This window comes from Phocoena phocoena, chromosome 17 (genome assembly GCF_963924675.1).
Source record: "Phocoena phocoena chromosome 17, mPhoPho1.1, whole genome shotgun sequence".
NCBI lineage: Eukaryota > Metazoa > Chordata > Mammalia > Artiodactyla > Phocoenidae > Phocoena > Phocoena phocoena.
Window position 1 is genome coordinate 70,555,592 of NC_089235.1, and position 23,730 is coordinate 70,579,321.

Sequence of the window (23,730 nt, forward strand, 5' to 3'; positions counted from 1 at the left end):
ACTGTTCCATCAACACAAAGGAACTCCCTTGGGTTCTTCCTTTATAGTTAACACCCTTGCCCCTGCCTCCAACCCCTGTTCTCTATCTCTGTAATTTTGGATGATTTAGACTTAACTCAGAAAAATACATAAATGGCAAAGTTATCCTGTAAAAAGTCACTGTTTTATGGAACTTCTTATTTTTACTTTGAGACGTCAGAAGCCCACAGTGGTAGAAAGAACACGAAAGAAAGAAACAAAAGACCTTCCTGTATGTACTTGGGTAGTTCCCACTGGACAGGCAAGTCCCCGATCCTATTTCTGCCCCAGTACCTAGATTCCCAGGTGCTGACAGCAAGCAGATATCTCAGCACTGGCTCTCACAACAGGGAAGGGACGAGGCTGAACTGCCAGGGATGAGGGCTCTATCAGAGGGGGTTCTTTGGAAAGTCACATTCTCTGGAACTTCTAGTGAATAACTTTGTCCCAACCAGGAAAAGTGCATATGCTCTAATGCTGACACTAAGTGAAATCCACAGAAACACAAAGTTGCTTAGAACATGTGATTTCATCTATGTGAGGGGGAAAGTGCAGAAAAAGAGGACCAGAAAGACAAACCCGAAATATCAATGAAGGCTCTCTCAGGGTAAGAAGGATACAAAAGAGAACCTGCAATTTTCTCTTTGAATTCTAAAATTTCCCAACTAGGCAGGTGTTTCATTTTATAATCAGAAAAAAATACATAAAGTCCCTGCAGTGGCCATTAATGCCACAGTGGTATTAATATTAACGTACTTTACTAATATGGTAACAATCCACTGTGCGTGACTCAAGGAATTTGCAGTTTATAATGTTTCTCACATGGGTCATAGGATCTGATTCTCACATAAGCAACAGGGTAGGAAGGGAGGTACTTTTCCCCCATTCTTCCAGAGAGGAAATTCATGCTTATAAGTTAGGCGAAGTTAACCTTATGTCACTCAGTCCTTATGTCAAAGGACATAACAAAGCCTCTGATTTCTGATGACAGTGGTTCTCAAGTCCCCAAGGTCGAAAGTATTTTCATAATAATACTAAGAAGTTTTACCTGACCTTTTCACTGTCTTGACACTTGCACTGACAGTGCAAAAATAATGAAGGTAAAACTGCTGGTGCCTTAGTGTGATGCAAGGTATTGCCACAAACTGTAGTCACTCTCTTCCTCATGGTCGTGCTCTTGCAGTAAAAAAATAAATAAAATAAAAGGCTATCTTCATTTAAGAATGTCCACCATGAAACAGCAGAAATGACTGATTTTATTACCTATCAACCCTTGAGTATATCTTTTTAATATTCTCTTTGATGAAATACGATGCATAGGAAGTAAAGAACTTCCAAGGCATACCAAAATAGATGGTTATCTTGAGAGAGCACATGTATGCAGTTTTTCAAGTTGCAAGTTGGACTGGCTGGTTTTGTTAGTTTTCTACTGGAACACCACTTTTTTCCTTGAAAGAGTGACTGAGACCTGGGTATTTGGCAAACATTTTCTTGAAAATGAATTACTCATCACTACAAGGTGAACAAGTGACAGTATTTGTTGCTAATGATAAAACTGGAGCTTTCAGAGAAAAGTTAAAATTTTGGAAAACTTCTGTCACCGTGAGCTCGACAGTTTCCAAATCCTTAAAGTTAATTTATATGGTTTCAGATTCATACTGCTACTAACTTTTAAGGAACCACCATCACGTTCTGAAATAGTACCAAATAAAATTATTGATAATTACCTGAAAAGGCTCTTAAAGTACTTTTCTCTCTTCCCAATATATAGATCTGTATGAGACTGTAATTTTTTGTCTACTTCAAGTAAAACAACATACTGTAACAAAATGAATTAATACATTAAAAAATTCCTCAGTTTTAAATTCTAAGACAGTAAACATGGATAGAAATAGTCCACATAAACACAAACTCTTTGGTGTTCTCGAACATTTTTAAGATTGGGGTCCTAACACCCAAGTTTGAGAACTACTGGCTAACACTCTTCCAATATAATATATGTAATTCACTAATGAGGGAAACCCAAAGGAAAAAGTAGAGAAGATAGTACTTTGCAAGCTAAGGAGAAACAGGAGTTGGACGACTACTGGTACAGGTTCCAGTCACCATGTCAGATGGGCCGTTAGCACCCACAGTCTATAGAGGCAACATCATGACTTTTGTAATTTGTGGACGCAGCACTGATGAATCCACATGAGCATGATCCATAGTCAGGGAACTTGAGCTCAAGCCCTAATTCCACTACTTCCCAGGCATATTATTTTTTGAAGATTTGATGCACTTATTTGCAAAATGGGATATGACTATCCATACCTGCCATTACACGGTGGGCTGCCATAAAGATCAAGCAAGAAGATGTAAGTAATAATAAAAGCTTGTATTTGTTAAGCAAATTCCATAGCAAATTCCACGTTATGTTTGGTGATTTACTTCCAGGATCTCGATCAAGTCCCACCACTACCAAGAAACAGATACTATAATTTCTTTTTACAGATAAGGAAACTAGCATTAGAGAAGTTAAGTGATTTGCCTTAGGCTAGAAAGCTGGGAGCTGGGAGTTGGGAGTCCAGGTCCGATAGCGACCAAAACCTATATTCCTCCCACCACTTACAATGCACGAACTCTCCCATCCTGTATTATGACCTTTTTATAAAAACTATTTTCTAGGCAGTAAGAAAAGCAAGTTTCTTTGAACCTGGCTCAGTGCAGTACTCAGATGTCTATTAGTTACAGGTTAGGGACTTTCCTGGTGGCGCAGTGGATAAGACTCCGCGCTCCCAATGCAGGGGGCCCGTGTTCAATCCCTCATCAGGGAACTAGATCCCACACACATGCCACAACTAAGGAGCCCACCTGCCACAACTAAGACCCAGCGCAACCAGAAAAAAAGCTCAGAGATGCAAGAGGTTACAAGCTGGCTAATAAAAAGCCAGTCTCAGTCCATGTGAAGTTAACACCGACATCTGGGCAGCTCCTGGGAGTGTGCATGTAACCTCTCACTTGATCATCGTACCTTCCACACTCACTGAATGTTTAGAAAAACAAACATCTAAATGGTGACTGAGAGAGTCACCGGCACTTAGTACATTGATGTTTTTCAGGACCAACCCTTCAGAAACTCCCAAACACAATATACTTATAATACTGATTGCCTAAAAGTAACACGACTAATAAAAGTTTTCCCTACCTAGAGTCAGTCAAAAGCAGAGCACTAGACCTGACCCCAAAACCGACCCTTTCCTCCATAAAAATAAATATTTTAATATAAACTATTAAAATACCCACCGTGAGCAATATCTTAATTAGAAAATGACATTCAGGATTGACCATAGACCTCAACACAACAGACATTTGGATATCTGCCGGTTCAACTGAGGATACAATTTAGGAAGTCTAAAATATACCAAGGTACCTTTTTTAAAATCTTACTTTCTAAATTTCAACTGTATCCATTACTGCTTAATGTTTCCAGCCTTCACTAGCCTAAGAGAATAGGATTTTCAAGAATCTCCTGAGAAAAACAGCTTCCCAGGGGGGTGCTCCCCCAAACTCATCTGGGGCCTGAAGGTGCTTGCAACTGACTCAGAAACCCCTCCCTCCCCGAGGGGATTGGCTTCCTCTCCGCCCTCTGCTCTGGGGCGTGACCCCGTCAATCTTCCTGGTTTGCTCTTCCCTTTCCTGGCAAAACATGAAAAGGGAAGCAGCAAGCTGCTGGCTGTTGTCGGGTCTTACGAACTCCTGGGACTGACTTTATTCAATCAGAAGAGTGTTCCCTTAGTAACCAGCTACAATACACACTGATTCTTCTAACCTGCTCCCTCATTGGAAATGCCACCACCTTCTCTTTTCTTGGCCGGGCCGCACGGCTTGCGGTATCTCAGGTGCCCAACCAGGGACTGAACCCAAGCCATGGCAGTGAAAGCCCAGAAGCCTAACCACTAGGCCACCAGGGGACTCCCTGCCACCACCTTCTTTTAAGGGAAAATGGTTTTGTTTTTGTTTTTTAAATTAATTGAATGAAATCTTCCAGCAATTTCTTTTCTTTCTTTCTTAGACTTCTGGAAGGAGGAGGCCTGCAGCTTGGGTTATGTTTAGGGAAAGAAGACAACCAGACGGGACTTCCCTGGTGGCGCAGGGGTTGAGAGTCCGCCTTCCAATGCAGGGGACGTGGGTTCGTGCCCCGGTCCGGGAAGATCCCACATGCCGTGGAGCGGCTAGGCCCGTGAGCCATGGCCGCTGAGCCTGCGCGTCCAGAGCCTGTGCTCCACAACGGGAGAGGCCACGACAGTGAGAGGCCCGCGTACCGCAAAAAAAAAAAAGACAACCAGAGCCGAGGTGCCAGGCAGTGCAGAGTAGGCTGGGAAAGACGATGGATGCAGCGACAGAATGCTGGGCTCCACCTCCTTACCGACAGCGCACCTGAACAAGTCACAGACATAATCTCAGTGTGCCTCAGTGCGCACGTCCTGGTTAAAGGTTAAACCACTGTGAATTGTTAAATGATAAGTCCACACAAAGCACACTGCCAGGTTCCTCCGAGCGTTCAGTAACTACCAGTTGTTTCCGTAGTTATTAGTTCTGTAGCTACAGTTGTTTCTGTAGTTCCATATAGAGCTAAGCAAACATAGACAACGACTGATGCTTGAATGGCCACTGACTCGTGCGGACGGCATGAAATCCACACACGAATCCCTACACATGGAAGGAACCTACAGGGTAGGGAAGTGTGGAAATGGACTGGCCCAGGAAACGTGGAAGTGATGGCTACTGACTTAAGCCACATACATTTGGTCTCCTGGAAACTAAAGGTTAGCAAGATATTCCTGTAAAAACGCCCATCTCAGGGAAAACAGAACGTCCTCCCTCACTAGTAGCCGTTTACCAGTTATTACCGAAGCGAACTGTCAGAATCTTCTTTCACTTCTTTTCTTCCCACCATAGTACCTCTGAGCAATGCCACCCACAAAAAGGCAGGCAGTACCCAGAGAAAGGAGAAATGGGAGGCCTCATCTGAATCAAAGAGATTCACATAATCTAAGATTTACAGAAATATCATGGGTTTGTCAAATAACCCCCAAAGTGTAGGAATACATAGGCCCTAAGTTAAATACCATCCTTTCTCAAATTTCTGAAAAGAAGACATATTTCTATTTTCAGCCTTTATTTTCTTTAAGATTAGCTGTCACTGCATAAGACTAATCCAGTGGCATAAACTATCAAACAGAAGTAAATTGTCAGGGAGACAGACACACACATATACTTATCTAGTGGGATAAGAAAAAAAAAGAATATTCTGATTGGTCAAATAACCAGGTTAATTTACTATAGAAAGGTAGTCTTTATTTTCCAATAGAGTGTATTCACATCTGGAAGACAGCCATTTGTACCAAGCAGATTTGTAACACGAGTCTCATGTAAGACCACAGACGCCTATTTGATATGAGTAACTGACCCAGGGTCAAGACATCTTAAGCTTGAGTTCTGGATCTTTAAAGGAGGCAAAGATGCAATGCTGAGACTGGCAAGAGGAAGAGGAGGAAACAGCTCCTCTCTTTCAGGAAGGAGCCAACAAAAGTATGATATACTTTTCCTTTGGCATCTTTCAACCTCCCACTGCTCCTATGTCTTGGGACTTAGGGGAAGAGAGACTTGATTAAATTAACTCACACACAAGTGTGGTAGCTGTGCTACACAGAACGAACCTTTCTTGACAGGAACGCAGTGTGAGGGTGAGGGAGGGTAATGGGCACAATTTGGGGACACCCAGACAACACTGCCTGCCCAATGGGTCCCCCCACCTCCATCTGTGTCTGCTCCTAGGTCAGCAGCTCCAGTGTCTCAGATTTTTAGGGATTCTTCTTGTCAGCATCTACTTCTGAAACCACAGATTCCCCAAATCTTAAAATCTTTTTTATTGGGAGGGTGTTAAAAGGATATGGGGAGTTGGGAGAGGTTAATTATTTGTAAATCAGCGACCAAAATGCATGCTGCTCTTCACACAAGTGAAGGGTGACATGTTTGAAACAAAAAAAAATCATCACTCTTTCAACTAATTAAAATGCAAGAGTTACTAAAACTTATCTAAACAAACACAAAAGCAAAACAATGGGAGAGTGTGGAAGAGAGTTCAGGTTAACAAGTTTCTCTCAGATTCAAAAAACCTACCCTGCTATTAGCTGGGGCGGAGGTACAAATTCTAGGCATTTCACAGTGGTATTTTCCTTAAATGTGACTCCATACCGAGGACTAAAAAGACTTTTATTTTTATTTTTTGCCCTCAGGATCAAGTGTTGGGAGAAGATTATTATGTTGTTCTCTTTATGATCTTACTATACCTTGATCAGGCTGTAATTAAAAAAATATATATTTTATGAAATGGCTTACCAGATTTTTCAGCAGTGTGGACAGTTCCTTTGTAAGAGTAGAAAACTTGACAAAAGCGGTGCCAAGATCTGGGTTGTCTCGACTTAAAAAATTACTTCCAAACTTATCAAGAACTTGTGCATAGTTTTCTTCATTTTGTACATGATCTGAAAAGAAGAAGAAAAAGGAGTCTGAGCTGCTATTTGACACAATGACAAGTTACTCTGAACATCGATCACTAGAAACTCTCAAAAGGAAAGCAAAGAAACTCCATCAGTTCTTTATTGAACATGTCTACAAGGTGGTTGGCAGTGTGCTGAGTGGTCTCACTCACTCTATCAAAGGCGGTTTCCACTTTTTCTATCAGAGCATTGAGTTCATTTATATCCCAACTAATCCACAGACTCACCAAACATTGAGGGGTCAAATTATCATCACATTTTCAAGCAATTAAGAAACTATGATTGTCAGGAAACAAGGAGAAAATTCTCCTTAGAAAAATCAACCTTGGAATGCAAAAGAAAAATCCATGTGTTCTAACATGTTTCTTTCTCTGCAATTAATCTTAATTTCCTTTAATTTTGTCTAAGACCCAGGTCTGAGGAACAGCATTTATACAATGCTTTTTCACACATCATCTCTTGATGCAAAATGTGCAGGTGTAGATCAGACAGTCTAGAGTTCAAGACTGGTTTCACTACCTATGAGCTTGCTACCTTAAGTTTTTTAACTTCCATGGCTATTATCCTAGCTGGCACGTGAAAGGTATCAATACAATATCTGTGAATAAATTTCCCCATTCTGAGCTTTGGTTTTCTGATCTATGAGATGGAGACCAATATTTACAAGACTGTGGTGCTGATGAGTTGATAAAAAATATACAAAAGTTTCTCAATAGAGTGAATGCTCCATAAGTAATAATAATTCCTTCCTCAAAACGCTTTCTCTACTTGGCTTCCAGGATATCACACTCTCTTGACTCTTCCCACCTCATGGCTGTTCCTCTCCATCATCGTCTTTGCTGGTTCTTCATCTCCCTGGCCTCAAGTCTTTGGGCCTTTATTCTTCTATACTGATGCCCACTCTCATGGGATCTCACCTAATCTTATGGCTTTAAGTAATTTCTATTAGCTGACAACTCCCAAACTGATATTCCCAGCCCAGATCCAACCCTGAATGCAGACATATATCAAGTGCCTGTTCAATATCTCCTAGTGTTCAGTCTTAACTTGCTAAAAACAAACCCTGATGCTCTGCCCCAACTCTCTTTTTTCTACAGTGCCTCCATATCTCAGTGGGTTAATGGCAAATACATTCCTATAGCTGTTCAGGCTGAAACCCATCAAGTCATACCTGATTTTTCCTTCTCATACCCCAGATGCAATCCACTGGCCTTTACCTTTAAAAATATTACTGAAATCTGACGGCTCACCACCCACATGACTATCAACCTTATCCAACATCATCTCTTGCCTCCATCACTGCAAACCTTCCTGCAAAAGTTCCTTTGTTGCAGCTCTTGCTCCCCTACAGGCCGTTTCCAGTACAGCACCCAGTGTGATCCTGGTAAACTGTGCATCTCATCTCGTGGCTCTCGGGGCAGACACTGCTATTCATCATGGCTATCCAGGTTCCCAACCCTTGCAGGCTTATGGGAAGGGATAGTGCACATCCCCACACCCTGAAGTAACAAGGCCCTGACCAGGGAAATACGAGTGGAGGTGGTGTGTACCACCTTCACGTGGCAGCATCTCAGATGCCTGTGCTCAGCTCTGCACGGCTCTCTTTGTGGTGGAGTACAGGGAAGCATGAATTTACACAGAGGCCCACAGTAGGTGTAGGATATTTATTAAACAAATAAATGAACAAAAAAGTATCTATCAAAATCATACCTTTAAGGGCTTAATTCATACAACAGCTCTTTCTTTTCAAAGCCTTCCCTTAGTTGGCAATAATCTTTCTTTGCCCATAATTCTCTGTACCTCTACTGCAGTATCTTCCACTACATCATACATTTGTGTAAGTACAGCTCTTTCCCTGCCACCGGACCACGAGAGGCAGGGGTTCCCTCTGGCTCACCTCTGCATCCCCACACAACAAACACCACTGCATGTGTTTCAGTGAGCTCGGCTTATGAAGCTAGCTTTACTGAGCTGCTGACTTGGATTCGTCGATTTCCCTTTCAGGAATTTAAGAAGCATTCACTTCTTAAGTCTCCTAGGTTGTTCAGTAATTGAACAACAAATAATTTAAAAATACTGCACTCTCAAACACACCCTCAGTAACTGCATGGGAGCGACAGTATGAGCCTGGACTGGGGAACGTCCCAGGAAGAAGTCGAAATACGACGAAGGTAACAAGCGTCACAGCATCCAATGAAATGAAATGAGGCCCTAGCAACCTTCTAATCATTGCCACATTAAAAATGCATGATGCCTACAGTGGATGTCGGCATTTCAGGCTGAGATATTAAAAAAGATAAAAATGCAGCTCCAGTTACTGCCCAGGTTCACTCTGAGAAGCGGCTCAGAGAAACACAAAAGAAAGGCCACATCAGCTGCACAGGCAGGATGCACACCTTTGATGTCCCTCATAAGCTGGACCCACCCTGATACCTTCTGTCTCAGGCCAAAGGGCCTCACCCCGCCCCAGAGAACCCCACTCCACCTGACACCCTTTCCTGCTTCTGGAGGCCAGCAAAAAAGGAGTTCAGCTGCCTGTTCATTTCAACTGCTTTCGAGGGAAGGGTCTCGGAGGTAAAACCTAAGTGGTAGGCTTTGTGTTCGTTTGCTTGAAATTATAAAATATTTCAAAATCTTTAGTTAATAAAACACCCATGTACCCACTGGCCAGTTAAGAAATAAAATACTGCAGAGTGTGTCCTCTCTCTCCCACCTGCTACCCAATCCCAGTCTCTTCCCTCCTTCCCCAGACACAACCACTATCCTCAATTTGGATTTCCACGTAGGGTTAGAAAGTACTACGAGAAGCTCTCCTTTTATGAGGGACGACAGACTCATCAAAAAATAAGATGGACTTGGCCAAGGCAGGGAGAGAGGCCACAGGAAGTTGGCTGAGAACCTTCTCTGACCCAAATGCTTTTCACAACATCATATTTAACCTTTACCAGAACTCTGCAAGGGAAGAAGTACGCTTGTGGGGCAGGTGAAACCTAAAATGTGGTGAGAGAGAGGCAAAAGGTGAGACTGGATACGTACAGGCTAGATCATGGGTGCTGTATGTTTTGCCAATTCCACAACCGAAGAACTATATGCACACACGTAAGAGTGTGTGTGTACAGGTATTAATCACGTTTACATATACACACATGTATAAAATGTCCTAGTGTAGTCGCCTGTTTTAAAATATGGCAGCTAACTTAGTGAGCTGTATCTTGGAATACTACTACTAATTCTCTTGAGGGGAGAAATGATGGGAGTTAAACATCAGGTGCTTGTGCCCGGCATGTGGCACGTGCGCCTAAGAGATCAGCTAATATTACCTCTATACCCATGATTAGTTATAATATAGAGATGCGTTTAATATCAAACAACATAGGGGCGTACGTCTCACGTTTTAAGTCTTTTCTTACATACCGCGTTACAAAGCTAACAGTGACAATTCACCCGACAGATTATATAACTACACGCATCCCTTTGTACAAAATTAAGGGTTTACCAAGCAGGTCTTCAAAGGCACGGAGGGCAAGGAGACAGGCCCCTGGTGGAGGCAGAGGCAGAAGGGAGGGACAGATTACAGAGCAGAGTAAGCAATGTGAAGGGAATGTCAGTTCAGGGCGTTAGGGGAGGAGGCGGAGATAAAGGGCTCTGGCTGGGGGCGCACCGCACAGGCATGGGAGAAAATGGCCTCGTGGCTCAGGACACTTCGGTGAGGAAGATGAGCCGTTTTAACATGCTTGCTACGCCCAAGTGCTAGATGACTTCAGGGAGCTGGTAAAGTAGGGGCTGGGGAAGCTGGCGAAGACAGAGATAGAATAAAAGGAAAGAAAAAAATAGGGTGAGAGAGAAACCTGACCCATTCACAATGGAGACTCACGCTCTTCCAGTATTTGTAGGGAATTTCTGGCATTCAGAGTACTGTTGCAATGTGTAAGGCAGTAAGAGCTAGGTGACTCTTTTCAGTTCTAATAAAAGAACAAAATAGGGCTTCTCTGGTGGCGCAGTGGTTGAGAGTCCGCCTGCCGACGCAGGGGACACGGGTTCGTGCCCCGGTCCAGAAAGATCCCACATGCCGCGGAGCGGCTGGGCCCGTGAGCCATGGCCGCTGAGCCTGCGCGTCCAGAGCCTGTGCTCCGCAACGGGAGAGGCCACGACAGTGAGAGGCCCGCGTACCGCAATTAAAAAAAAAATTTTTTTTAATCTTTAGCTATATTATTAAATATAGATTATGACCTATTATCTGATAAAAGGAACTCATACAACTCAATAGCAAAAAAACCCCCAAATAACCCAATTAAAAAATGGGCAAAGAATCTGAATAGACTTTCTCTGAAGAAGACATACAAATAGCCATCAGGTACATTAAAAGGTTTTCAACATCACTGATCATTAGGGAAATGCAAATCAAAATCAGAACGAGGTATCACTTCACATCTGTTAGTATGTCTATTATCAAGAAAGACAAGAGACAACCAGTTATCTGTTCCCATAACTGCATCTTAGCAGCAGGAGAATCACCCAGATAGGCCCAGTCAATGTACATAACCATGGAGATAATAAAATAGATGCTTTAAGCTACTATGTTTTGGGGTAGTTGGCTATTCAGTCATGAGTAACAGAAACAATCATCTACATTGCTTTTCCTTCATCCCTTTATTTCTTTGTATTTGTTAATTTCTCAAATAATCATAGAATCTTGTCATCAAAATAAATTTAATTCACTTGAAATCTTGAAGAAAAAAAAGAAGTCTACGAGATAAGTACTGTTATCACCCTTATTGTGTAGATACAAAAAATGTGCCCAAGGCCATACAGCTCAAAAATAAGGGAATTTAAATTAGGGCTTTTTAACCTCTGAGCCGAGGACTTTCCCCCATATCTTAAAGTGAGACAGACTCAGATTCCAATTCCAGGTCCATCACTTATACTTTGTGATTGCACTGATCCAGCAACTTCACTTTTTTTATAACCTCATTCCCATCCTGTAAAATGGAGATAATAATGGCATTGACCTCACAGAGGTACTGCAGTGTTTAAGTAAGATACTGAATGGTACATGACAGACTCAATAAATTTCTACAATGACAAGGACAATACGATGGTACACCAGCACGCTGGCCGTCCTGGGCCGGGTGGCAGGGGCTTCCAACAGTACTCTGAAATCAATGCGCCCACTCAGAGTTCACATTCCTAGCGGCTGGCAATAACAAGTGCCTTGGGAATACAGTAAAGTTCAATACTCTTTAAAAAATACCTTGTATATTTCCCAATGAGGCCCTTCTCAGAATTTTCCGAAGCACAGCAATGATTAAACAGGCCTTTCTCTGAGGGGAGCTTGCCTGACTGTCACCCTGTTAGACTTTACCAAACTGGGAAACTTTCACAAACCCTCCCCAACTGGCCCGCCAACCCCACTGCTGACTCTCTGACACTGTCGTTTATTAAGAACCAACTGTGTAGTGAGATCCATCACAGAGCATACCTTAAAATGCAAGACAGCTGTTTTACAGATAAGAAAAGGGAAACACAATGGTGAAGCCAGGTTAGGACCCAACTTCATTTGATTCCAAACCCATCCTTTTCCACTGACAGACACGGGAATATGTGCCAAAAACACTTATGTGGAATCTACTACATGAAAGGCTTAATGATAAATAACAAGAAAGAAAGGGGAATCAGACCTCCTGGCCCATAACAATGACAATGATATAATTATCATAATAATACTTGTTAACAGTTATTAACTGCAATAATAACAATTAATTGTAGCTAAATTTTTTGGTGACTTAATGTGCCAGGAACTGTGTCAGGTAGTCTTCCTGAGAATTCAATGCTCACAAGAACATGCTAACATTACCCCGTTTTTATATATGCAGAAACTGGTTTAGGGAGGTTAAACAAGTCGCCTCAGGTCACACAGCTAATAAGAGCTGATGACACGTGCTGACTGCAGAGCCTGTGCCTTCCCTCCTACCCACCGGGTCACGCTGCACAGCTTATGGGATTTTAGTTCCCAGACCAGGGATGGAACCCAGGCCCTGGCAATGAGAGTGCTGAGTCCTAATCACTGGACCGCCAGGGAATTTCCCCAAAGCCTATGCTATCAACCAACAGGCTTGGCTAAGTGTTGGAGCCCCTAGATGTCTTCTAATTTTAGCCAGATGCCAAGTGATGGAGGGACCTGAAAATCTGGGTCTTAGTTCCAGCCTCTACCATACGACCCTGGTCAGGCGACTAAGGCTCTTAGGGGCTTTAATTTCATCTAGAACACAGGTCTAATAATACCCACCCAGCCTACTCCTGGAGGCTGATTACTGAGAGGTAAAGATGTCATAATTACTGTGAAAGTTCTTTGGGGAGAACAGCAGCAGCAGTAACAACAACAGAGAACATGAGAAAACCACAAAGGATTACTTCTGTTTAATGAGTATAAGGCTTGGAAGACACTCATAATAAATCCCTCCTAAAGAGCAGCCCCAACCTAATGTTCCTGGAGGCGTCACCTGGTGGAGGGGCACCGTCCTGGGTGGAACAGAGACCTGGGTCTGAATCTCCCTCTGGCCCTGCCTGGCCATGTGTGACCTTGGAAAAGGCACCTAACTTTTCCAGGCTTCAGCTTCATACGTGAACTGTGATGGATAACATCTAGCAAGTACATACAAGTCCCTAAAAATATCTTCACTTTTATTACTTTCATTCACCCTGAGACCCAGGGTGAAGTTCTGATGTGATGGACATTCAAAGAGAATCCAAACATTATAGTATTTTTTGGAGGGTTCCAAGATATGTAAGACAACTGTGGGTCAAATCCCAGATCTTCCATTTACCAGCCATGGATCTAGAGCAATTTCTATAGTGTCTCTGACTCTGCTTTCTTAACTGCAATAATACCTACCTGACAGAGTTATTACATGAAATGGATGAAAAAACCCTATAATGTGCCTCATTGTGTATCTGGCTTATGCTGCCTGTTCATGAAATGGGAGGTACCATCTCTCACTCCAAAGCAAGTCTCACTTCCTTAGTTTAGTACATTCTCTTTCCTGGGAGCCTAGCTTCTCTTCTAAGATCTTTATGCAAGTTATCTTCCATGCCAAGAATCCAGAGAAGCTTGTGTTTATCAGTTTACCCTCATGATCTTAGAGAAATCATCAGGACAACCTGAATATATGTATTATTATACTATAGTTATACAACCTAGCCCAAGTTCCCAGTCCACCAAGCTCCATCACAATTCCAGGCCTAGCCTGCCTCTTTCAAGGTCAAAAACAAGTGTGACCTCCCAGGCAAGCTTGTCATTCACTCTCAATCTCTTGCAATGTGCGGGTTCCCAGCCTTGTGTAATCTGTTGTTATACACCAAGTCCCCAGCGTTCAGCCTGGCACATAATTAGTGCTCAGTAAAATGCTCACTGCATGTAGTGAATTTTCCTGGAACAAGTCTTTCTTCCTACAAAAAAGACTCAGCATGGGCCATGGGACAAGGATGAAAAAACAATGAACTACAGCTGCAATAATAAAGCCATGTAATACATGTCATAAATTATAGTGCTGGCATAGAGGGGCAAGTGATTCTTTTATACTATCCTACACATACTTTGTAGCACAAATCACACTTTCACAAATTTAATTCCATTTGTTTTTAAAATTACAAAAATAATTCATACACTACTACAGAGACGTATAAAGATAAAAAGTATTATTTCTTTCCTTTTCTCCAATCATCTCCTTGAAACAAGCAAAGTTAATAATCTGTAGTGTAAACTTTCTCTACGCTTAAAAAATACACAAATAAGGATTTCTCCCCTTTTCTCACTTTTAAAAAAACAAATGTGGGGCTTCCCTGGTGGCACAGCGGTTAAGAATCCGCCTGCCAATGCAGGGGACACGGGTTCGAGCCCTGGTCCAGGAAGATCCCATGTGCCGCAGAGCAACTAAGTCCATGCGCCACAACTACTGAGGCTGCGCTCTAGAGCCCGCGAGCCACAACTGAGCCCGCAAGCCACAACTACTGAAGCCCGCGCGCCTAGAGCCCGTGCTCCGCAACAAGAGAAGCCACCGCAATGAGAAGCCCACGCACTGCAACGAAGAGTAGTCCCTGCTTGCCGCAACTAGAGAAAGCCCGCGTGCAGCAACAAAGACCCAACACAGCCAAAAAACAAACAAAATAAATAAATAATTAAAAAACAAATGTGGTATTACATATAAGACTCCATGGCTTGCTTTTTTCCTACTGAATAAAGATAGAGAAATTCAGTACAATTAAATCTAATTATTTTAATTGTGATTATATTCCATAATAAACTCTACCACAATTCATATAACTATCCCTCTACTGAGACACTTCCAATTTTTTGCCACCAAAAACCAGTGCTGCAATAAATATTCTTATACATAAGCTCTTACGTGCTATCACTTTATCTCTGGAAGGATATATTCACAAGAGCAGAACTGTCGAGGGATAGGGTGTACATTTCAAATTTTAATTAATATTGCCATGTTCCTTCCAGAAGAGGTTGGTTGTAGCAAGTCACATCCCCAACAGCAATGCACACATGGAAGGGCGGAGCTCTCTATAAACTCATCAGCACATATATGTCATTCTTCTTCTTCTTTTTTTAAAATTTACTTATTTATTTATTTTTGGCTGCATTGGGTCTTCGTTGTTGCGCGCGGGCTTTTCTCTAGTTGCAACGAGTGGGGGCTACTCTTCGTTGCGGTGCGCGGGCTTCTCATTGCGGTGGCTTCTCTTGTTGTGGAGCACAGGCTCTAGATTGCAGGTTTCAGTAGTTGCGGCACGTGGGCTCAGTAGTTGTGGCTCTCAGGCTTAGTTGCTCCGCAGCTTGTGGGATCTTCCCAGAGCAGGGCTTGAACCCATGTCCCCTGCATTGACAGGCAGATTCTTATCCACTGCGCCACCAGGGAAGCCCTGTCGTTATTCTTTTTAATTCTTGCCACGTGGATGTGAAAAACTTGACTATAGTAAGCCTGAGTAACTTTTTGTAATTTTATTGTCCATTCACATTTCCTTTTCTGCCTGTTTACACACTTAGCCTGGTTTCCCATTGCTTGTCTTTTCCCTATTTGTAAAAAGACTGTCTTGCTTACGGGATGGCAATCTTTGTCGCAAGTATTTTCTCCCATTTGTCTTTTTTTTTTTTTTTTTTTGGCCGTGCCACACGGTTTGCAGGATCCTAGTTCCCTGACCAGGGATCGAACCCAGGCCCTTGGCAGCGAGAGCGCAGATTCCCAACCACTGGACCACCAGGGAAGTCCCTCCCACTAGTCTTTTAACTTTCTGTATGGTGTCCTTTGCCATACAGAATATTTGAAATTTCACAGAGTCAAATATACCAGTCTACTCAAAAGACTTTTGGGTTTCCTGCCTTGCTTCTACTCCTAAACCCTTCTAACATTCAGTATTTTTTCTAAACATCGAAATCTTTAATCTAATGAAATTCATCTGTTCACACAGCAGGAAGAAGGGTTCTAATGTCCTAAACCTTCTAGTATTTAGTTCAGTTTTATTTTCTTTTTAATATTTAAATACTCAATCCATCAGCAATGGGTGTATTCACATGGCATGAGGAAGAGTTCTAACTTTATTTCCTTTCTGCTGTATGAAAATACATTGCTTATTTAACATGGCCTGTTGTAGGTACCCATTCAATATCGGATAAATCAATGAACACGTGGTAAAACTTGGATGGGGCAGGTTAGGTTTCATAAGACGGTAACTGAGCAGCAACCTGAAGAATAAGTAGTTGGTTAACAAGTCAACTTGGGGTAAAGCACCTTCCAGGTAAGAGGTAATGGCCTACCATCAAGGTACCATCAAGTACCCAGGGGTTAAGAAGAGACTAACTTGGGGCCTTGGGTTTCTCCAGAGCTCACCATCTTCAGTCTAGAACCAGGCAGGTGAAGTTTAAAAGCACTGCCCTCTGGGCTTCCCTGGTGGCGCAGTGGTTGAGAGTCTGCCTGCCGGTGCAGGGGACACTGGTTCGTGGCCCGGAACGGGAAGATCCCACATGCCACGGAGCGGCTGGGCCCGTGAGCCATGGCCGCTGAGCCTGCGCGTCCGGAGCCTGTGCTCCGCAACGGGAGAGGCCACGACAGTGAGAGGCCCGCGTACCGCAAAAAAAAAAAGCACTGCCCTCCATTCCTGTTCATTGTCATACTGGGGCTCAGATCGCTTTTGCCACACCAATCCATAAAGCCAGCAACATCTACCCTGTGACCCTGAAAACAACCAGTTTTAATTTTACAAGACACTGTGTTATCGGGGGATAAGACCTGGATTTAGAGTCCAGAGTCTGTTTTTTTCTGAGATACAACATCTACTTGATTGTAAGCAGTTATTTCACATCCCTGGGCCTCCGTTTTCCCATTTGTTCCCACACCCACTCCCTGCACCGGTCTATTCTTAAGATTAAAGGTATCACCCTTGGAGACAGAAAGCCCTGTGCACATTTTTTTAAATTGCTTTTCTCCATACCACTTTGGATGATTCACTACTCTGATCTGTCAAGGTCATTTTGAATTTGAATTTGTTCTTTCAAAGTTCTAGCCAAGCTTCTGCAAGAATCTGCCCCAGCCCCTGGGGTTGTTATCTGGAAACTCAGCGTGCAGACTCCCATTTCTGCAGCACTGACAAATCCATTAACTAACAGAACCCCGAGAAAAGATGCCCGGAGAGTTCCACGAGGCTATTACTCAGCATTTAAATGGCACGTGACCATCACTCCATTACAGCAGAAGCAGAAATGTTCCCTATCCTGGCTCCATTATTGAGGCTTCCTAACTGCCAGATCAAATACACATCACACTTTGGTTTGTTGATGGCTTCTGAGGTAACTTCAGATCTGGCCCCTAAAAAAGCTAGAAAGGAGACAAGCAATTCCTCTCCTACTCCAGTCTCCCACAGCATGAGTGCCCATCATCCAGTGGAGCCAGGTGTTCTTATAAAAAGATGTACTTTAAAAATATGGCTTCACATTTTACTGTTAATTCATTAACTTCCATCAAGCACCCATACTGAGATACAAAGATTACTTAGGTCATTATGTATGTGGCCTTGGGTGCATCCCTTAGTTGTTCTGAGCTTTAGCCTCCTGGTTAATAAATTACGTGGAATTTAGGGGCTCCAAAAGCCCCTAAAATTGACTGAAAATTTCTGCCTTGCAAGTTTTGTTTTTGTTTTTCATTCAGGAGAAGATCCATTTTTCTCCGATTATAAAGGCATCTATGATCCCAGAAAGTTCAGAATCACAGAGGAAATGTTAGCTGAATCCAAGGACAAAGCTTCTTACCCTGGACGGGTGCAGAGAGTCCAGCGAGTTGAAGGAAGGGCAGCAGCACACGTGCACAGATGAGATCAAGGGGGCTGAGCTGGCCTCTGGTTTCAGTCACTGGGGAAAAGCATTACGTGTTGGGTCCCATGAACTCCCCTTAGGGTATGTATTGTGCATTTTAGGCTGCAAAAGAATCTTCATGTCATTTTATAACCACTAACTCATACACAGACGTGGTAGGGACCATCTTTTCTGTTTCCTAGATAATAAAATGAGGTCCTAAGGAATGAAGGGGCTTGCTAAGAAATGTGCAGCTACTTCTAGCCTGGGCAGAGGTCGCATCCCAGCTCTCCTGCCCTGTGGCCTCTCCTCACTGTGCACGCAGCACAGCAGGAATACAGCAGGACTGTTCTCTCCATCCCAGAACTCCTGGAAAAGGCATGACTCCAAGGGCAGACAAAGCAGAGGAGGAGGTTTGCGGAATCACCCATGTGCCGGGTGCCGCCTAAGGGTGCCGTCTGTGATTGAGAATGCACACACAAAAAAAGAGTTTAAAAAGAAACATGGCCAATTAGTATTTTCTTCTTTTAGCTCGTTCGAATTTTCTACAGCAAACATGTTAATACACATTATACTTCCATATGGGAAAAAAAAATCAAATAGAAAATGCCATTTAAAAAAAATCGGCCCCAGGTGTTCCAAAGTAGCAGCCCCCTGCAAGTCTCCACAGAGAAAAAGTGTATGTTAGATCAATTATCTGAGATGTGGAAGAATACCCTTCTGTTGCCTGTGAATGCAAGCGACAAACTGTCCCTGCAAAGTCATCCTCCGACAGCCCCTGAGCGTTCTGTCTTGCAGGATTGATTACCAATGAAAAACACTTCAGAACCAAGTGCTGCAACCTGCCTGATTTCCATACCCAAACAGGGTATCAGAAAAATCAATAAGCAGTTATCTTTCCGGGTTAAAGACTCATCTGGAAAGTCCCTCCAGTCCTGGAAACAGACACTTTAGAATTCTTGTCCACTCCTAAACCACAAATGGAATTCAACTCATGGACGACTGCTTTCCGGAGGTCATCACAGAGCATGGCTGCCGTAAGATGGTGTGTAATGTGAAGAACCGTGATGGAGCTGCTTCACGTGTGATACCCCAGGTGGTCGGAGGAGTGTGTATGAAAAAGGGAGGGTTTAAGCAAACCTGGGGAAAATACCATACACAGAAATAAAACCAAAGACCCTGGCTTTCCTGCAGACTCTGACAGTTTAAGTGAAATATCTTTATACAGGAAAAAACAATCCGAATTGTATGAGATATAAACCATCCAAGTGGTCAAAATGCAGTTTGCAACAAAGAGGCAGCAAGGTATAGGCAGGCTGTAGAATCTTAACTGCAATGGTCTGTCCAAAGGAGAAAGGTGGTCCTGAAAAGAAACTACAGATAATCATTAACCTGAATCCTTAAACAGTAAATAGGCTTAGCGAGAAGGACTGAAAAACACAAATGGGGTTACACATCTGTGCCTTTAACTGATGAGATTTAACTTAGAAGATCTGAAAGAAAAAGAGAGAGAGAGGGCCCCCATTCCACTCAATGAGCATGTGTCCCTGGAGCGGGAAGGGCTCCTACAGGAATGCCGATACTATGTAAAAACACTGCATGTTATATTTTAAGTGTACTTTACAGGCCATCCAAGGATTTTCAAGGCTTATTTTGACCCCATAGGTTACTTTCCATTCATGCAGACTTTAAAATCTAACTTCAAATAAAGTGTGCCTATAGGTAACTATATTTTACTTTGCAATAAAACTGTAAGCTCAAGAGTGCAGAATTCACTTGTTTTTATTACTTTTATCACCTTTTACTTACCCCGTTCATCTTATTACCCACTCACCTCTCTGGCACTTAATAGTTTTGACTGAAAAATGAAATGCCAATTTTCAACTCCGCTAACCTCAGTTGAAGGTATACCTTCAACTCTTCAACTCTTAAGTCACTTGTCATGATCTGTCATCCATTATCTATTTATTTAAGTCCAAATGCCCTAAAACATAGTAACCACCTGTGAGCCAAGAGTGTTCTGTCAATCCCTCCCAGCTATATGCTCAATACGTGCTTAATAAATGAATTGCTCATATATAGTTTTTATAATTAAAGGCCTGCAGTTGATAACGTGACAGAGTAACTTGTACCAGGCTAATGCTCCCGTCATTAACATTGATAAACGATGGACAAAATATAAAAAATAACAACCACTGGAAGCCACTGGAGAGCAAGCAAAGGCATGAAGAAACAGGCAGGGATACTTTACCCTTCAAGGAAGGGAACGATTCTGGGGAAGAGCATCTTTAACTGACTTTTCTCCTGCTGGCAGACCTCAGTCCATGCTGGGCAAGGAGAACAGAACTCCAGCAGAAAGCGGCATCTCACTGAGCTAAGATGTCAGAGGTCAGGATTGCGTTAGCAGCTGGAAATTGAGCGGGGGGATCTTAGAAAGGTGGAAGTCAGAGAAAGGAGAGCCCGCGCATCCTATATGCTCTCCCTTCAAACCCTTAGGCTGATCCTGAACTGTACATGCATGAATGCTATTCCAAGAAGCCCCGTGGAAAACGGCACCTTAGACTCAGCTGTTTTCAGCCACTTCCCAATGCGGAGAAAAGGATGGAATTCAAGTCCTACAAAGTTAGCAGGGCTTGGTGAACACTGTGGGCTGAAGTTCCACAGGACCATGCCGTAGGGGTCCAGAGAATGGAACAGGACTAAGGGCTATAGCCTAGGAGTATGAGCAAAACTACAATAAACTCACCCTAAGAAAGCCTTTTACAGGACCAGGGTGATGGCGACCACCAGCAACTTCACTGTGTACTAAAAGAAACACACTTCATAGAAAGGTAACAATCCAGCGTCTCTATAGCATATAGTTCACCACGTCTACCATGCAAACAGAAACTATTGGACACGCAAAGAAACAGAAGACATGTAGCCAAAAATCAAGAGAGAAACAGAACCACAGATGACAACCCAGATGTTGGATTTAGTATGTAACAACTTCAAAAATAAACATTACAAATATATTCAAGAATCTACAGGAAAAGTTGGACAAAATGGGTGTAGAGATGAGGAACTTCAGAGGAGATAAAAATTCTACAAAAGGACTAAATGGAATCCAAGGACTAAAAACTACAGTATTGAAATAAAAAATTAATTGGGTGAGACTAATAGCAGACTGAAAAGCAGACTGCAGAAGAAAGAAGCAGTAAACTTGAAGACAGGTAAGTAGAAATTACCCTAACTGAAACACAAAGAGTATAAAGGCCAAAAATAAACAAATAAGAGTCTTAATGACCTGTGGTGACAATATCTAACACAAATGTTACTGGAATCTCAGAAAGATAAAAGAATATAAGAATAAATAAATAATCTGAAGAAATACTGGCTAAAAATTTTTCCAGTTTTGATTAATTTTTTTGCAATTAACTGTAATTATAATTATCACTGATTACTATGTCCCAGTACCGCATTAAATATTTTATATATGTTTCCCAATTTTCACAAAGTAGGCACCACTGCCCCATTTTAGGAATGAGAAAACTGAAGCTTGAAGCGGGGTGGGGGGCAAGGTGAAGCATCTTGCACTTATCTCCATGGTAGTGGATCTAAGATGACAAACTATGTTTGTCCCTAATCTCTCCCCACGATTTCAGAAAGCCTCAAGTTGATGAGGATGAAGGTAACCACCAGCACCACCATTACTGGGTCTGAATCATGCATGTTATGCTTCACAACAGTCCAATGAGGTAGAAACTATCTTTCCATTTTCAGAAATGAAGAACCAATTGCTTGAAGTGTTCTCTGTCCACAGGTTCCCGGCCACCAATCAGGGGCTAAATCAGCATTTGATCCCTAACCTGTCTGAACTAACCCACAATAAATTAATGAGGGTATGCAGCACGCATGTTCAGCCTATGTAAGAGAATATATATATATATATATATATATATTTTTTTTTTTTGCGGTACGCGGGCCTCTCACTGCTGTGGCCTCTCCCGTTGTGGAGCACAGGCTCCGGACGCACAGGCTCAGCGGCCATGGCTCACGGGCCCAGCCGCTCCGCGGCATGTGGGATCTTCCCGGACCGGGGCACGAACCCACGTCCCCTGCATCGGCAGGTGGACTCTCAACCACTGCGCCACCAGGGAAGCCCAAGCATATATTATTTTAAGAGCATTGTTGTTCATATATAAATCATGCTAATTACAAAGGACATAGTAATAGGAGCGAGCTTGGAGAAATACTTTCTGGGTCGTCCTAAATTCCAGCTCTAGTTTGTATCTGAAGTAATAAAACTGCTCCTTTTCTAACTGGCCCATCTGGCACTTTCAGGCTACAGGATTACTGCTTGTTTCACTCGTCTGTCTCTCTTCACATGTGAGGTACTCCAGAGCGGTGTGCCCACAAGTCTTGCGCCCCACTGTATCCTCAGTGCCCCATTCCGGGTCCGCACTCACCTCTGACAGTTAATAATCCGGCAATTCTGGCTCAGCAGCTTTGGGATCATGAAGAACTAAGTTTCAAAACTTGTAGCTACTGACGAGCTGTAATTTAAGTAATGTAAGCCAGGTTTAAACTTAAGCTTACTAGCTGTGTCAGTAATTTAAACCAGGTTCCTTCACCCCTAAATTGGGGATGATAATGTCTTCCATGCAGGACTGTTGAGATGATTAAGTGACAACAGGCACCTGGCATATAGTAGGCACTCAACAAATGGTGGCTATAATTTATTACTTCTATCAAAATTGGACCATTAAGGTACAGAAACATGTTTTTTATAGTCACCTTTAACAGACTATTTTTGCTTTAAGAAAACCCCAAACTACTGGTTGTGGAATGAGTGCTCCCAATTTCATTTAAAATGAGTTACTTTCTCATGAAGCATGCTCCCATAAATTGCAAGCAAACATTATAAAATATTAATTCATTTTAAAAGTGAGAACACTCATTCCAGACCAGCAAAACGGAGGAAGTGCATACATACGCGCACACACACGCGCCCCAGACAGCCTCTGATTTCAAGTCACAGAGTGTTTCAGCCTCGAATACAAAAATTGTCAATTCCCAAAGAGCCTGGAGTTATAAGATTATTCTGGAAAGAGACTTCAATTTTCTAAAGGCAGTTGAAAAAATCCCTCTGGTTTTATCCCCACATAATTTGAGGAGTAATACTCTCTCCTGGATAAGTATACCCCCTTTTGGAAAAGCATCCTTCCTTGACCATTCTGAAGGAACCCATCATTTTGATTTGTTTTCATCTCTTAAGAAGTAATGATGGATCCACAAGAATGCAAAATGCCTTGAAGGCCCAAAGTAATTTGTTTAGACTTTGCTTAAATCACTACAACCACCACCAAGAGTATTTACAGTATTTCTATCTAAAGCCTTCTACTTCTGATGGCTTAGATTTATTTATTTACTTATTTATTTATAACAAGCTCACTTTAATTCAAAAATTGTTTTTAAAAAAGATCAGATTTTCATCCACAAACTTGGAAAACAGCAAAAAGGAGAAAACTTTCTAAACACAGACTATGTTCTCTGTATACCTCTTGACATTCTTTCCATTAAAGTTCTAATCTATTTTATCTCTATTCATCCTTGTTAAGAAAACTTTTCTTCCCACTGAAAACCAAAGGATTAAAAATACCATTACAATTAAGACTCTAAACTTAATTACCAACTCTACTTAGAATTCACTTCACACTATACCTTTAAATTTGAAAAAATGTTAACTAAAAAAGTAGCTGAAGTGAAATTACTTGGATGTAAAAACATTCCCTTCCTGTACACTGATGAATTCAGCACTTTACCTTTAAAATCTTAGAT

At 42.3% G+C, this 23,730-nt stretch overlaps 1 protein-coding gene across 2 annotated transcripts in view; it reads right to left on the minus strand.

The window, feature by feature from the left end:
* Positions 1-23,730, minus strand: part of ASAP1 (ArfGAP with SH3 domain, ankyrin repeat and PH domain 1) — a 273,724-nt gene that overhangs the window by 113,803 nt on the left and 136,191 nt on the right. For both annotated transcript variants that reach the window (XM_065895628.1, XM_065895629.1), the window contains one exon: positions 6,403-6,548. In XM_065895628.1, the coding sequence (XP_065751700.1) occupies positions 6,403-6,548 (146 nt within the window). The remainder of the gene's footprint in view (positions 1-6,402; positions 6,549-23,730) is intronic.